The sequence below is a fragment of the Taudactylus pleione genome, unplaced genomic scaffold, assembly GCF_031769625.1.
Source record: "Taudactylus pleione unplaced genomic scaffold, aTauple2 ptg000085l, whole genome shotgun sequence".
Taxonomy (NCBI): Eukaryota; Metazoa; Chordata; class Amphibia; order Anura; family Myobatrachidae; genus Taudactylus; species Taudactylus pleione.
In genome coordinates this window covers 6,093,843-6,108,251 of record NW_028284487.1, presented here as the reverse complement: position 1 = coordinate 6,108,251, position 14,409 = coordinate 6,093,843, and the positions used below count along the sequence as shown (strand labels likewise).

General features: G+C 44.0%; 1 protein-coding gene across 1 annotated transcript in view; it reads left to right on the top strand.

Moving 5' to 3' along the window:
• LOC148530701 (uncharacterized) overlaps positions 1-7,141 on the top strand; it is a 35,377-nt gene extending 28,236 nt beyond the window's left edge. Inside the window, exons 8-12 of the mRNA XM_088468327.1 lie at positions 2,157-2,246; positions 2,412-2,534; positions 2,674-2,805; positions 5,961-6,077; positions 6,168-7,141. Of these exons, the coding sequence (XP_088324453.1) occupies positions 2,157-2,246; positions 2,412-2,534; positions 2,674-2,805; positions 5,961-6,077; positions 6,168-6,293 (588 nt within the window). The 3' untranslated portion in view covers positions 6,294-7,141. The remainder of the gene's footprint in view (positions 1-2,156; positions 2,247-2,411; positions 2,535-2,673; positions 2,806-5,960; positions 6,078-6,167) is intronic.
• Positions 7,142-14,409: the final 7,268 nt, after the last annotated feature.

Genomic DNA, 14,409 nt, shown 5'->3' with positions numbered 1-14,409 from the left:
AGATAAGCAGAGAGCTCCAATCGTGGTAGGGCAGCCAGAGTAGTGCGCCAGCGCGGTCCTGGTCCCGTCGCTGCCCGTTGTCACGCTGAGCTGGCCCAAGGCTTGGAATGCATGCATCTAGGCATTTGCCTACTTTATCTATGCCTAGGCTGGCTCTGGATTTATAACAGCCAGCAGGTTATATATATTTTATGGTTTATGGGAGTCAAAGCTTGTAGCACCAACATCTCTCTGGGTCTGAGATACTAAAAACATTATCACAAGTAGTATATCTATGTAATATATGAAGCTACTGGTTTCAGCACGCTGCTACCACTTGCCATAACTGCTATGTGTAATGATTGATAGTAAGCCTAGGTGACCATGTCACGCTGCTACCACTTGCCATAACTGCTATGTGTAATGATTGATAGTAAGCCTAGGTGACCATGTCACGCTGCTACCACTTGCTATAACTGCTATGTGTAATGATTAATAGTAACCCTAGGTGACCATGTCACGCTGCTACCACTTGCCATAACTCCTATGTGTAATGATTGGTAGCAGCGTGACATGGTCACTTAGGGTTACTATTAATCATTACACATAGCACTTATGGCAAGTGGTAGCAGCGTGACATGGTCACCTAGGGTTACTACCACTTGCCATAAGTGCTATGTGTAATGATTAATAGTAAGCCTAGGTGACCATGTCACGCTGCTACCACTTGCCATAACTGCTATGTGTAATGATTGGTAGTAACCCTAGGTGACCATATCACGCTGCTACCACTTGCCATAACTGCTATGTGTAATGATTAATAGTAAGCCTAGGTGACCGTGTCACGCTGCTACCACTTGCCATAACTGCTATGTGTAATGACTAATAGTAAGCCTAGGTGACCATATCATGCTGCTACCACTTGCCATAACTCCTATGTGTAATGATTAATAGTAACCCTAGGTGACCATGTCACGCTACTACCGTGTTTCCCCGATAATAAGACCTACCCTGAAAATAAGCCCTACCCTTACTTGTGAAGCCCGGTCTAAAATAAGCCCTACCCCGAAAATAAGACCTACCTTTTTTTCTTTTTGAGCTGGGAACGCTGCAGAGACCAGCGTTCCCAGTCATGCAGTGCGCGGGTGACGTCATGACGTCACCCGCGCGCTGAGGATCCTGTGCGGCTGCGCCTGCTGGATCATATTAGATCCAGTCAGCGCGCAAGTGAAAGGGACATCCCGGACGGCGGTGACTCAGGTAAGTACCGTACTTGCACTGCAATAAGGGGGCCTGCATAAAGGACACTGCTACAGGGGGGGGGCCTGCATAAGGGGCACTGCTACACAAGGGAGGCTGCATAAGGGGGACTGCTACAGGGGGGGGCCTGCATAAGGGGCACTGCTACACAAGGGAGGCTGCATAAGGGGCACTGCTACAGGGGGGGCCTGCATAAGGGGCACTGCTACAGGGGGGGCCTGCATAAGGGGCACTGCTACAGGGGGGCCTGCATAAGGGGCTGTCAATGTTAGTTAAAATAAGACCTACCCCGAAAATAAGCCCTATGGTGTTTTTTGGAGCCAAAAAAAAAAAAAGAAACACGGTACCACTTGCCATAAATGCTATGTGTAATGATTAATAGTAACCCTAGGTGACCATGTCACGCTGCTACCACTTGCCATAACTGCTATGTGTAATGATTGGTAGTAACCCTAGGTGACCATGTCACGCTGCTACCACTTGCTATAACTGCTATGTGTAATGATTAATAGTAAGCCTAGGTGACCATATCACGCTGCTACCACTTGCCATAACTGCTATGTGTAATGATTACTAGAAAGCCTAGGTTCCAGTTGCACAGTGTGAAATTGACTGCTTTGCATCTTTCATAGTTGTTAAAACAAATTCCAGTAGCTTACATAGAAGTGGGGTTATGCAGTTTATTTTGGCCGTACTGTGAGAAAGGCTGCCCACTTTTAGATGTCTTCTAAAAAGAAAAAATAGTATAATCGTATGAATGAAAATAGATAAATATGAGCCTAAAGTTTAGTCTCGGAGCCTCAGTGGAGTACTTGGCACGCAGCTAAATGCAGACTGCTCTCCTTTGCTACTGGCAGCTGGCCTGATATATTACATTTCTGTTGACTCATATACACCTGTGCCTTTTCCTATCATAGACGTATGGAGTAGAAGTCCTGGGGATGGATCTGTCATCGAACATGGTTGAGATTGCCATGGAGAGAGCTATCCAGGAGAAAACTCCTACGGTGAGTGATACAAGACCGCCTGGTCAGGAGCTTTCATCTGGAGAAATCTAGTATGTATTAACTACTCAAACCTCCCCGTTTCCACTCCTTAGAAACACATGTGCTACTACATGCATCAGTCCAGTCTTCTATTACAATAAACACAACATCTGCTTCCCTCCACAGGTACAGTTTGAAATTGGAGATGCCACACGGCGGATCTTCCCCGAAGCATCATTTGATGTGGTGTACAGCAGAGACACCATCCTGCACATCAATGACAAAGGTGCCCTCTTCAGGAGGTTCTATGTAAGACATGGAATAAATAATTTTTTTTCCTCAATAATTTTAAACAGTGTATCACAGTGGTTGCATTTTGTTTCCATTAAATTTGCTCTTATTTTTGCTTGTTAAAAAAAAACAAAACATTTTTCTGTTTCTTTGACAGTCCTGGCTGAAACCAGGAGGGAAACTCCTAATCACAGATTATTGCTGTGGAGAACGCCCTTGGTCTCCAGTGTTTCAGGAGTATGTGCAACAGAGAGGATATATTCTGTATACACCTGAGGAGTATGGCCAGGTACTGTACGTGACTGTTCATAGATTGTGTGTCAGGCTGTAATGGCGTCTGAGTGACCCCTGTAATAGCTGCGTGCAGGAGTTCCCATGGTATGATAGAGAATGTGACATTTATGGCACTTTAATTTCTTGTCATGTATATGTACTATGTGTATATAGGCAACTAGTTGTAGTACCCTGCGTTGCCCGGGCTTAAATCTTCAAGTTATTAAGTTATCAATGAGTTGGATGTAACTGTCAACATTTTAAATATAATTAGCAGCTCTTCCAACACATCCATGAGGAAAGTTCTGCCCGGCGCACTCTGCCATGAGATCCGACCGGGACTCCAACCACTCCATTAGGTATCCCAGACCAATTGCCATCCCTCTGTAGTTTTAATCCAAATACAACCAGTGAAAGGCCCAGTACAGGCTCCCCGGGTCACAGTTCTTCCCAGCATATACAGCAACAGGAGGTCCAACCGGGACCCTAATCCCCCTAAAACCTGGCCAGGATCTAACTGGACCACCCTGCGTTGGTTTCATCCCATTCGGTGCAGGGATGTATCTTCAAGTTGTTAAGTTTTATTATGTGATGTCGTCCAAACCCATCCAGTGGAAGGCCCAGAACAGGATTCCCTGGGTCAAACCTCTGTCCGGCGCACTACGCCGTGAGGGCCTTCTGGGACCCCAATTAGGCATCCCAGACCAATTACCACCCCTCTGTGATGTTTTCATCCAAATCCATCCAGAGCAAAGGCCCAGAACAGGCTCGCCGGCTCAAAGTTCTGTCCAATCTTAACCAACTGGAGGCTTGACCGAGACCCTTACCCCCTAAAACCTAGTCAGGATCCAACTGGACCACCTTTCGTTGGTCTCATCCCAATCGGTGCAGGGGTGTCCAAATGCATAACCTTGAGACTCTGCTAGCGCTGAGCATCTTTTTTGCTGAAAATGTGACTAAGTCGCAATACTATGCTATTAGGGCGCACCAGGAGGCTGATTCATTTGATAAGTGACACTTGTATATCTGTGTGAGACTGAGTCTCTCAATCAGCATACAAAGTGCTATGATGCAGCGGCCGCAGCTTTTTTCCATGCCAAGCTCAGATTACAGTCTCAGTCGCAGACAGATATATAAGTGTCACATATCAAATTAATCAGCAGTCTCCTGGTATTTCCTAGTCGCATCACATTGCAACATAGACGCATTTTTTCGGCTAAAAAAAAAAGGCAGACGCTAGCAGAGCTGCACGGGACACTCAATCCAGCTGTTGCTTTCCCATAATAATCCATGATGTGCCACAAATCGCGGATAATTGAACTCTCTGACTGTAAAGCCTGGCATAACTGACACTTCATTCATAGCAGATAACAGTGTCCATCATTTCACGTCAGCAGACATCGGAGTTGCCACTCTCTACTTGCTTGCTTAGGTTTTTATACAGATGAATGTAGAAGTGGGGACATCATTACTCTCTGCCAATGATGTTTTAGGAAGGTAAAGGAGAAATGCTTCATCGGCTACATTTCTGCTGCATTTATCATAGTTTTGCAGGGTTTGTGCAAGTAGAAGTCTAAAGCTGGGTTCACACTAGACAATTTTTTAAACGATTATGTCGATTTCTGACGGATCGGAATAACATATCGTTCAAAACAATGCAACTGCGATTACGCATGGAATCAGCTAATTGTTGCGTAATGCATATTTATTGCAGTGCGCAAACCAGCCACTGCGATTGGGACTGCGATCGCAGTGACCACGCAGACCCTTCGCAGAGTGATTGACAGGAAGTGCAGTTTGTGGGAGGTGACGGGGGGTGGTAGGTGAAACGCAGGCATGCCAGTGTGTTTGAACGCCATTGCAGGGGCATGCATAATTTGGCCACTGCAATGCCCTACGCAGCCTGAGGACACATAGCGTGCGATGTAGTTAGCAATTTCTGAGTAAGGTCAGACCTTCTGCAAGTGTGCGTGAGTCTTGCTAAACATTACGGATGTGTGTAAGGTAAAGTAGGCGTCCTTATGTTGTGCTGTGTATGGCATTGTGATTGCAATCATTAGCATACTATCACAGTTGAACTGCGTGCGTAATCGATATTGCAATCGCAGTTGCGTTCAGTAATAAATCAGCCCTATGCACGCTCCCGCGGGGTCGTCCGTCACGTCTTCAGATCTGCCATACGATTTGCTGCTCAATCTGCAGATACCGTTAATGATTTTTACGCAAATCGTGCAGTGTGTACGCACTACCAGACAACCAGGCGACATGTTATTGTTATTTCTTAACGATTTAAAGACCTAAGTACAATATATTGTTTGGAAGATTACACAGTGTGTATGCACTATATCGATTGTCTGGGAGTTCAAGGAAAATCGGGACGACCATCAGGTCGTTTGCACATTGTCTTATGCAGGGCTTGACAAATTTTGCTAAAATCTAGGAGCCAGGATGAAAGTGTAGAAGCCAGATCACTGTCCCCCCAAAAAATTACAGGAGTGAGTGAGGAGCACAGATCAGTGTGTTATGTAACTGTTATACACACTATACTAGTCCACAAAATGGTCACAGTTGAATGGATACAGTAACACTGCTCTGCACAGTTCCTCTGCTCCACCACCCACCCTCCAGTAATAACGGACCACATTTCATATAAACAATTGTGCCAGAAAGTACAACAGAACCCCCCTCCCCTCGTGGTCACACCACTATCCCTCTGAAACTGCTCCACAATCCCTGCACATGCCAGAGATAGTAGACAACACGGACGTACAGGAGGATCTGCGTAGACTGAGACAGACAGCATGGGTCAGAGCAGGCTAGGATGGAGAGGAGGAGTCAGAGCAGGCCAGGAAGGAGAGGAGGAGTCAGAGCAGGCCGGGACGGACACAGGCACAGCAGTCACCGCAGACGACTCTCAGCACATGCACTCATGTGCATGAAATGAACGCAACAATACTATAGGCACGAATCTCCGCGGTAGCTGATGAGAATCTGCTTCCTCCCTCACTGCAAAATCTGGTAGCCAGGCAGCAAAATTTGGTAGCCATGGCGACCTGGCCCGTGGGATTTGTCAAGCACTGTACCCGGCTTTATACTGCTATAGCTATCAAGTGTCTATATGGGTATGTCAAAGCTGTATTAAGAATGACAGTCTATTTAATCTCCCCACAGTTCTTAGAGAAAGTTGGATTTGTGAAAGTTCAAGCTCAGGATCGAACAGCACAATTTGTAGAAGTTTTGAACAAGGAACTTAAACGGACACAAGAGATAAAACAGGAATTCCTGGAGGTAAAAGCCTAGAGAAATGCAAATGGAATTCTTTCTAATCTAGAACAACCTTGTGGTTGATTACTCACTTTATCTCTTTACTTACTCTAGAGTTTTTCTGAAGAGGATTACAACTACATTATTGATGGTTGGAAAGAAAAGCTTCATCGCTGTAATCTAGGAGACCAGCGCTGGGGCCTATTCTATGCCGAGAAGCCCCAGGACATCATCTCATAACCACTCACTTCTTTCTCCTGAGCCTCAAATACTAACCTCAGTTTATCGAATTGTTTTAAATGTATTAACCCTGTGGTCTGCCGCTAATGACAGTTATAGGGAGTACAGGGCTGCGTGCGGAGACTCTTTTATCTATAATTAGATGTGCCTGAGGCTTCAATAGGCTGCAGAATAGGTGCTCATATGCCTGCGGCAATTTGTCATGGTCGCAGGCGTGGAAAATGAGAGCTGCGTCACTTTCCAGGTTCTTGAATGTTGTATATGGAAAATTTGTAATGGAAAAAAAAATCATGTCGGTCTGGATGTACTCTAAAATATTCTTTAATGGAAGATCTAAAAAAAATCAGTTTAACAACATGAAATCTGCAGATAAGTCAGAAAGTGTTGTACTTAATTTTTAACAGAATAAATAGTTTTCCTGAGAAAAACAAAGATGCGATAAAAAAAAAATCATATCAATCTCTTGCTCTTTCATTCTCTAATGTCTCAGATGTTTTAGTGAGTATTATATGACAAAAATTACTTGTTACATGTGTTATACTATGATATGTGCTTGCGTGGGTTTCCTTCGGTCACTCCGGTTTCCTCCCACAATCCAAAAATATACTGGTAGGTTAATTGGCGCCCAACACAAAAATTAACCCTAGTGTGTATGTGTGTGCGCATGTGAAAGGGAATATAGAGTGTAAGCTCCACTAGGGCAGGGACAGATGTGAATGGCCAAAAATTCTCTGTAAAGCGCTGCGGAATATGTGTGCGCTATATAAATAACTGGTAATAAATAGATATGACAAAAAAAATTAATTTAGAATATAAGAACCATATAAATAAAGTTAGGATTGTTTGCAGTTTCCGTTAATGAAAAAGCGACTGGTGCAATGGTTTTGTCAGAAGGGGGGATCCTAACTTAATGAGTAACATATTAAAAGGACAGGTATAGCTGACATAGAAGGGGGATGGTTGTGTCATGGAAAACCGTCTCATATGACCTTTTGAAAGCTGAAGCAATGTTTCAGTTGAACTCTCATCTGTGAAAACAATGAGATGCATGTGCTGTGCTGCAACAGTGCCACTCTGTGGTTGTTGCTTTTATTGCAGTTGTGACTGTCATGGAGAGATGAAAACAGCATTGAAAAATGGTTCCACACCAAATATGTATTCCCCACCTCTTGGCCCATCTAGTCTGCCCTTTAAATTCATCTAAATTAGATGGATGATATGTTCCAGTTTTTAAATATAATTCTGGTTTGGCTGTATGAGCTAACTGGACTTTGCACCAAGACATAGCATTGGTTCTAGGTGAAGTTTCATTTGCAACCTTAAATAGCCGATAAACCTCAGGTTCCGGGCCCTATGCTAGTGGGATAACATTACGCACATTCCGTATGATAGTTCCTGAAGAGTACTCCCGATTCTCTATTTGAAACAGCAAGTTGCAGATTTCGTGCATTAATTCTGCAGTGTGAAATACATGTAAGGGTGGGGAAATCTTGAACCCCCTCCCGATAAAAGTGGCAAATAAGTAGGACAGTATAGAAAGCTATACATGGCCATACACTGAGCATTGCAGGTAACCGGTGCCAAATGATTTTTGCTAATTTTATAAATGATGGAAAAATAGTATTTGGGGTACATTACATGGTCTCTATAGTGATTAGAAGTGTGCATATACAAGTTTGTAAAAGTTGGTAAGAAAAAACCTTGTAACTCACCTGCAAGTCCAGAAACCTCTTTCCCATCAATACAACACACAACATACTGGTCCCATTTACCCATATTTCTGCTATTTGGAGAAAATGACGTATTTGGTGGTCAGATTTTCCTGGCAATTTCTGCAGTGCTGATGCTGGACACTGTAAGAATAATGTTTTGGTGCAAGGTGTTGGTGTAGGCCCCCTTGGACTCATGAGCCCGTGTGCATCACACATCCAGCACCATTATAGATACATCCATGCCCCCAATGATATCAAGTTTGAATTTGGTACAATTAATGAACCACATCGTGACTTAAGACTGCAATCTCCATTTTCTACCTATGGATATGTGGTAAGCTTCGGTACTGACAGGGCCAGATTAAGCCTTTGGGGGGCCTGGGGCACTTAAGACAGGAAGGCCCTCCCCCTCTTGTCAGCACGGCCTCCCTGGCTGTGCCTGCGCCTCTTCCCCCCCGCAACTTTATGAGGCAGAAATGCAGGTCCTACCTGCATTCCTACAGTGAGGGAAGAACTCCTACACCAGCGGTTTTCAACTGCTGTGCCGCGGCACACTAGTGTGGCGTTGGCGGTTGTGAAGTTCGCCGCTGCGCCGGGCACATTATAAAGTACTGCGGCCCAGGCAGCCGCTGAGCTCCTCCTCTGGGAGGCTCAGGTGCGCCCGGGCTGTCACCTGTCTAGACGCAGCGGTGTGACATCACAGGTCATGCACGCCGCGTTAGCCACCCACTCCGCCAGCCAGCCAGCCTACTCTCTCTACCACCCGCCTGCATGCCTGCCTAGACGCCCGCCTGCCCGCTGCTGACAGCTCTGCAGTATGTGAGGGACAAGGTTTTTTAGTTGATCAATGTGCATGATATTTCTCTGTGGGGGACAGCCAAGGGTTTTTTTTAGAGAGACCAATGTGTTGTTTTGTTTTTTTTGTGGGGGCCAGCCAAGGTTTTGTGGGGAGCAAGGAGCAATGTGGCAAGTTTTTTTTTTTTCTGTGGGGATCAATATGATGGTTTTTGTTTATTCTGTGGAGGCCACTGTAGTGTGTTTTATTCCTGTGGGGACCAATGGGTGTGGGAGCCAAGATGTATGTTTTTTCATAGGTCGCGCACGCCATATCTTGCGTGGTGAGCCTCGAGTTGAAAAAGGTTGAAAATCACTGTCCTACACACACACACACACACACACACATATACACACACACTTACAGATATTTATACACACACACATAAACATATATACATACTGTTGTGCCCTCTACAGTAGGTTTCGGTTGATTTTAATTATCTCTGTGTGATTTTCTATTTTTTTGCAACACCAAATCCTTGTACAATGTACCATGTTTTCTGATGTCTGTAAAACGACTTTGAGTCCTACGGGAGAAAAGCGCTATATAAAATTATTATTATAACACAAAAAAGTGTCACATTTACTTATACTTACTCAGTGATTGGCTGATTATTGTACCCAGTCCCGATCTCCGCTGCACAGTCAGACACTGCTCAGTCCCATGATGCTGAGCACCACAGGGGTCAGAGGAGCATGTGATGAGTTTCTCCAATTGGGGCTCAGCTCCCCTGACACTTGATGCAGCTTAGACTGATGGGATGTCCTCAGCTCTCTAGAGTGAGTGATGGAGCTGCAGGGACGGACCTCCCCTGCTGTACTGTCTGTGCCAGTGTAATGGCAGCGCAGCATCTACAACACCCTCCTCTTCCCTTATTGTTGTTTTATTAATAAAAGGCAATTGGCGACAGGCGGGGGATGTTTAGAGAGGGGGCCAGAGGGTACTCACACCCTGTGCCCCCCCTTAATCCGGCACTGGACAGGACTGCATGAGAAATTTATAATTTCTCAACGGAAACCAATTAACTAAATTGTCTAAAATGTCATAACCCATTTTTCAGGAAAAAAAGGGGTTATCATTGGTTTGTAAATATACTCCTTAAACTAGGCCTGCCCAACCTGTGGCTCCCCAGCCGTTGCGAAACTACAAGTCCCAACATGCTTTACCAGCTGATCACAATGACAGGGTATCCTGGGGGCCGTCAGCCACAACCACCTGCTGTGGGCCGTCAGCCGCAACCACCTGGTGTGAGCCGTCAACCTTGGCTGGAGACAGTTCCACCACAACTGGAGATAGCCCCACCACAACCGAAGACAGCATTGTTGCCTAATAAATTTTAAAAAAAATAAATAATAAAAAAAAAAAAATATATATATATATATATATACACATATATACACACACATACATACAGTCAGGTCCATAAATATTGGGACATTGACAGAATTTTCAGATTTTGGCCTCTATTCACCACCACAATGGTTTTGAAATGAAACAAACAAGATGTGCTTTAACTGCAGACTTTCAGATTTAATTTGAGGGTAATTACATCCAAATCGGGTGAATGGTGTAGGAATTACAACAGTTTCAATATGTGCCTCCCACTTTTTAAGGGGCCAAAAGTAATGGGACTATCAACTCAAAAGCTATTTCATGGACAGGTGTGGGCTATTCCCTCGTTATTTCATTATCAATTAAGCAGGTAAAAGGTCTGGAGTTGATTCTAGGTGTGACATTTGCATTTGGAATCAGTTGATGTCGACTCTCAATATGAGATCCAAAGAGCTGTCACTGTCAGTGAAGCAAGCCATCATTAGGCTGAAAAATCAAAACAAACCCATCAGAGAGATAGCAAAAACATTAGGTGTGGCCAAATCAACTGTTTGGATCATTCTTAAAATGAAAGAACGCACTGGAGAGCTCAGCAGCACCAAAAGACCCGGAAGACCACGGAAAACAACTGTGGTGGATGACAGAAGAATTATTTCCCTGGTGAAGAAAAACCCCTTCACAACAGTTGGCCAAATCAAGAACACTCTCCAGGAGGTAGATGTATATGTGTCAAAGTCAACAATCAAGAGAAGACTTCACAAGAGTGAATATAGAGGGTTCACCATAAGATGCAAACCAGATTAGAGTTTGCCAAACAAAATCTAAAAAAGCCATTACAGTTCTGGAACAACATCCTAGACAAAGATCAACTTGTACCAGAGTGATGGGAAGAGAAGAGTACGGAGAAGGAAAGGAACTGCTCATGATCCAAAACATACCACCTCATCAGTGAAGCATGGTGGTGGTAGTGTCATGGCGTGGGCATGTATGGCTGCCAATGGAACTGGTTACCTTGTATTTATTGATGATGTGACTTCTGACAAAAGCAGCAGAATGAATTCTGAAGTGTTTCGGGCAATATTATATGCTCATATTCAGTCAAATGCTTCAGAAGTCATTGGACGGCGCTTCACAGTGCAGATGGACAATGACCCGAAGCATACTGCAAAAGCAACCAAAGAGTTTTTTAAGGCTAAAAAGTGGAATGTTATGCAAAGGCCAAGTCAGGGACCTGAATCCGATTGAGCATGCATTTCACTTGATGAAGACAAAACTGAAGGGAAAATGCCCCAAGAACAAGCAGGAACTGAAGACATTTGCAGTAGAGGCCTGGCAGAGCATCACCAGGAATGAAACCCAGCGTCTGGTGATGTCTATGCGTTCCAGACTTCAGGCTGTAATTGCCTGCAAAGGATTTGCAACAAAGTATTAAAAAGTGAAAGTTAGATTTAGGATTGTTTAGTTTGTCCCATTAATTTTGGCCCCTTAAAAAGTGGGAGGCACATATAGAAACCGTTGTAATTCCTACACCGTTCACCTGATTTGGATGTAATTACCCTCAAATTAAATCTGAAAGTCTGCAGTTAAATCATTCATTTCAAAGCCATTGTGGTGGTGAATAGAGGTGAAAATTCTGTCAATGTCCCAATATTTATGGACCTAACTGTATATATATATATGTATATATAAAACTATCATTTGCAATATATAATAAAATTTAAATTTTAAAAAACACTGACTTGTTCTATATTGATAGCAAATTGTCAGGATGTTGAAACGTGTGAATAAGCACTGAATAAGCTGTGTTGTAATTAGTTCAAGTTCCCCAAAATGGTTTATAATTAATAATAGAGAAATAATGAGAACCACGAGGTGTCACAGATTGAGCTGTGTACTAGGTGGTTCCAATTCCCCACAATGTGTACTATGAGGAAGGTATTCATAGAGCTCCCAAATCAGGATGAAATCTGATATTGATGTGTCATACACCTCCACCAGTTAGTATACATGAAACTCCCAAATGATCATTTTTACAATTTATCAGAGTGTTACATAGGGTTGGGTATGGGATGCCAGCGTTCAAAATCCCAACAGGTTTAGAATACGGACCCCTTTCGGTTAGTATCCTAACCCTCTCCCTACCCTAACCCTCCGTTCCTGATGCCTAAACATAACCTCCCCCCTAGAGCATAACTGTAACCTCCCCCTAACCCCAGTAACTTATCTTCGGGATTCCGACAGGATGCCAGTGCCAGGATTCTGACAGTCAGGATTCTGGTGCCGACATTCTGACCATGTGCCGGAATATTGAACGTATCCCGTTAGATAATGCGGATGCTGGCCCTATTATTGTGGTAACGGTATAGCGTGTAACAAATAGGTTTGTGTGGCCACATGGTAAGCTAAATCAGGCAGATGGGGTCTGTAGTTTGCTATCAGTAGTCTTATAATGGAGAGAAAGCATGTACTACTAATCTCTGGTAGTGTGTTAATAGAGAATACACATTTCTATATCATGATAATATTATATTTGGTATAAGGTGCCCAACGTGATGAAATATGTAGAAAGTCGTTTAAGAGACTACAGTGGGTGTAATGGTAACAGGCATAAACTGAAAAATCAGGTCCATTAGTAGATTGAAAATATTGTCTATCAGAGGGTTAATATGCTGGGGATACGGTGGATAATGTGTCCCAAAAAGATGCTGTGTAAATACTGCTTAATATATCCAGGGTCAGCTCAAGGTGCAGTAGAGCCCTGTGCGATTATTGCTTGGCGCCTCCACCACCCAGTGCGTGGAAAACCATGCGAATCCGAATAGGGGTCGTGGCCTAATTTCCATAGACCACACCCCTAGATTATGCCATTTTGGGGGCGTGCCCGTATGGCATGCTTTCCATTTTATGTCATGCTGGGGGCGAACCCAGCACTCCGTCAGCAGCTGGACAGCCCCCAGCCATTTCCCTGCACAGAATGGACAACATGAGCATGCGCGCAGCATCCATTCAGCTTCACCAGCACCGCTGCTCTCTTATTAGCAAAGCAGAGCTGCTGCGGTGCATGTCCCCAACCTCCCGACCGCCACTGGGACATTTCAGTCTGCAGGTGGAACAGTGGGATAGTGCCCGAAAAACGGGACTGTCCCGCTGAAATGGAGACAGTTAAGAAGATTGTGCCTCTATGGTGTGGCACCCCTGTTCAGCCGCACTGGTCGAACGGCCCTAGAGCCGGCCCTGAATATAGCTTGTCTAGTCATAGAATGGGATAATAAGGAGGATTCCTATTTCATCCCTTAATAATAGCCACAAAATCGGTGTAAATAACAGATTTGTCACACAAAATCCTTTTTGTATACATTCCCAAGCCCTCAGTGTACACGGCTAAGGGTTCCATATGACCCATGGCTGAATGCAGGGATTGAGATGAAGGTGAGTGTTTCCCCCGCTGTCATAGTCACAGACAGAGGAAGATACATGTCACGCTGAGAAGTCCCTTCCATTGTGTAACTGGCTTTGGAAACAAATGGATGAAAGTACACAGGAGTTTTAGGCAGAAGGACTGTATAAGTTCAGTTATGAGCAATGGTATAGCCAGAACTTTGTGGGCCCCATAGCAACATTTTGAAAGGGTCCCCACCCTAATGCTTGTAGAGAGAAACCTTTATGTGCAACAGTTGTTCATTTTATGCCCCATAGTAATGCCCTAGTTACAGATTTCCCACAGTAGTATCCTAGATAATGCTGTGCCCCAAAGTATTGTGCTAGTTAATTTTATGTCCACAGTAGTGCCCTATTTCATTGTATCCACCATATTTCACAATATGCCACATTGTAGTGCTGCTAATACATATTATTATCCCACGCAGTGCCCCCAATTCACATTATGCCATGCAGTGTCCCCAGTACATATTATGCCTGTGAAGTGTCCTCAGTTCATAAAGCTACAGTGTAATGCCTCCAGTTGGTATGCAACATTATAAGCCCAGTTAATGTTATGACACATTGTAAAGCCTCCATTTCACATTATGCAACACTGTAGTGCCCACAGTTCATACAGTGAAATATTTCAGTGCCCCTAATTTATTTTTATACAACATCACAGTGCCCCCAGTTTATAGTATGCCACATTACAGTGTCCCTGCTAATATGCCTTATGTGTTTCCAGTTCATATTGTGCTTACAGTACCCAGTTCCCATTATACTACCCCACTTTACTATTATAACATCATCTACA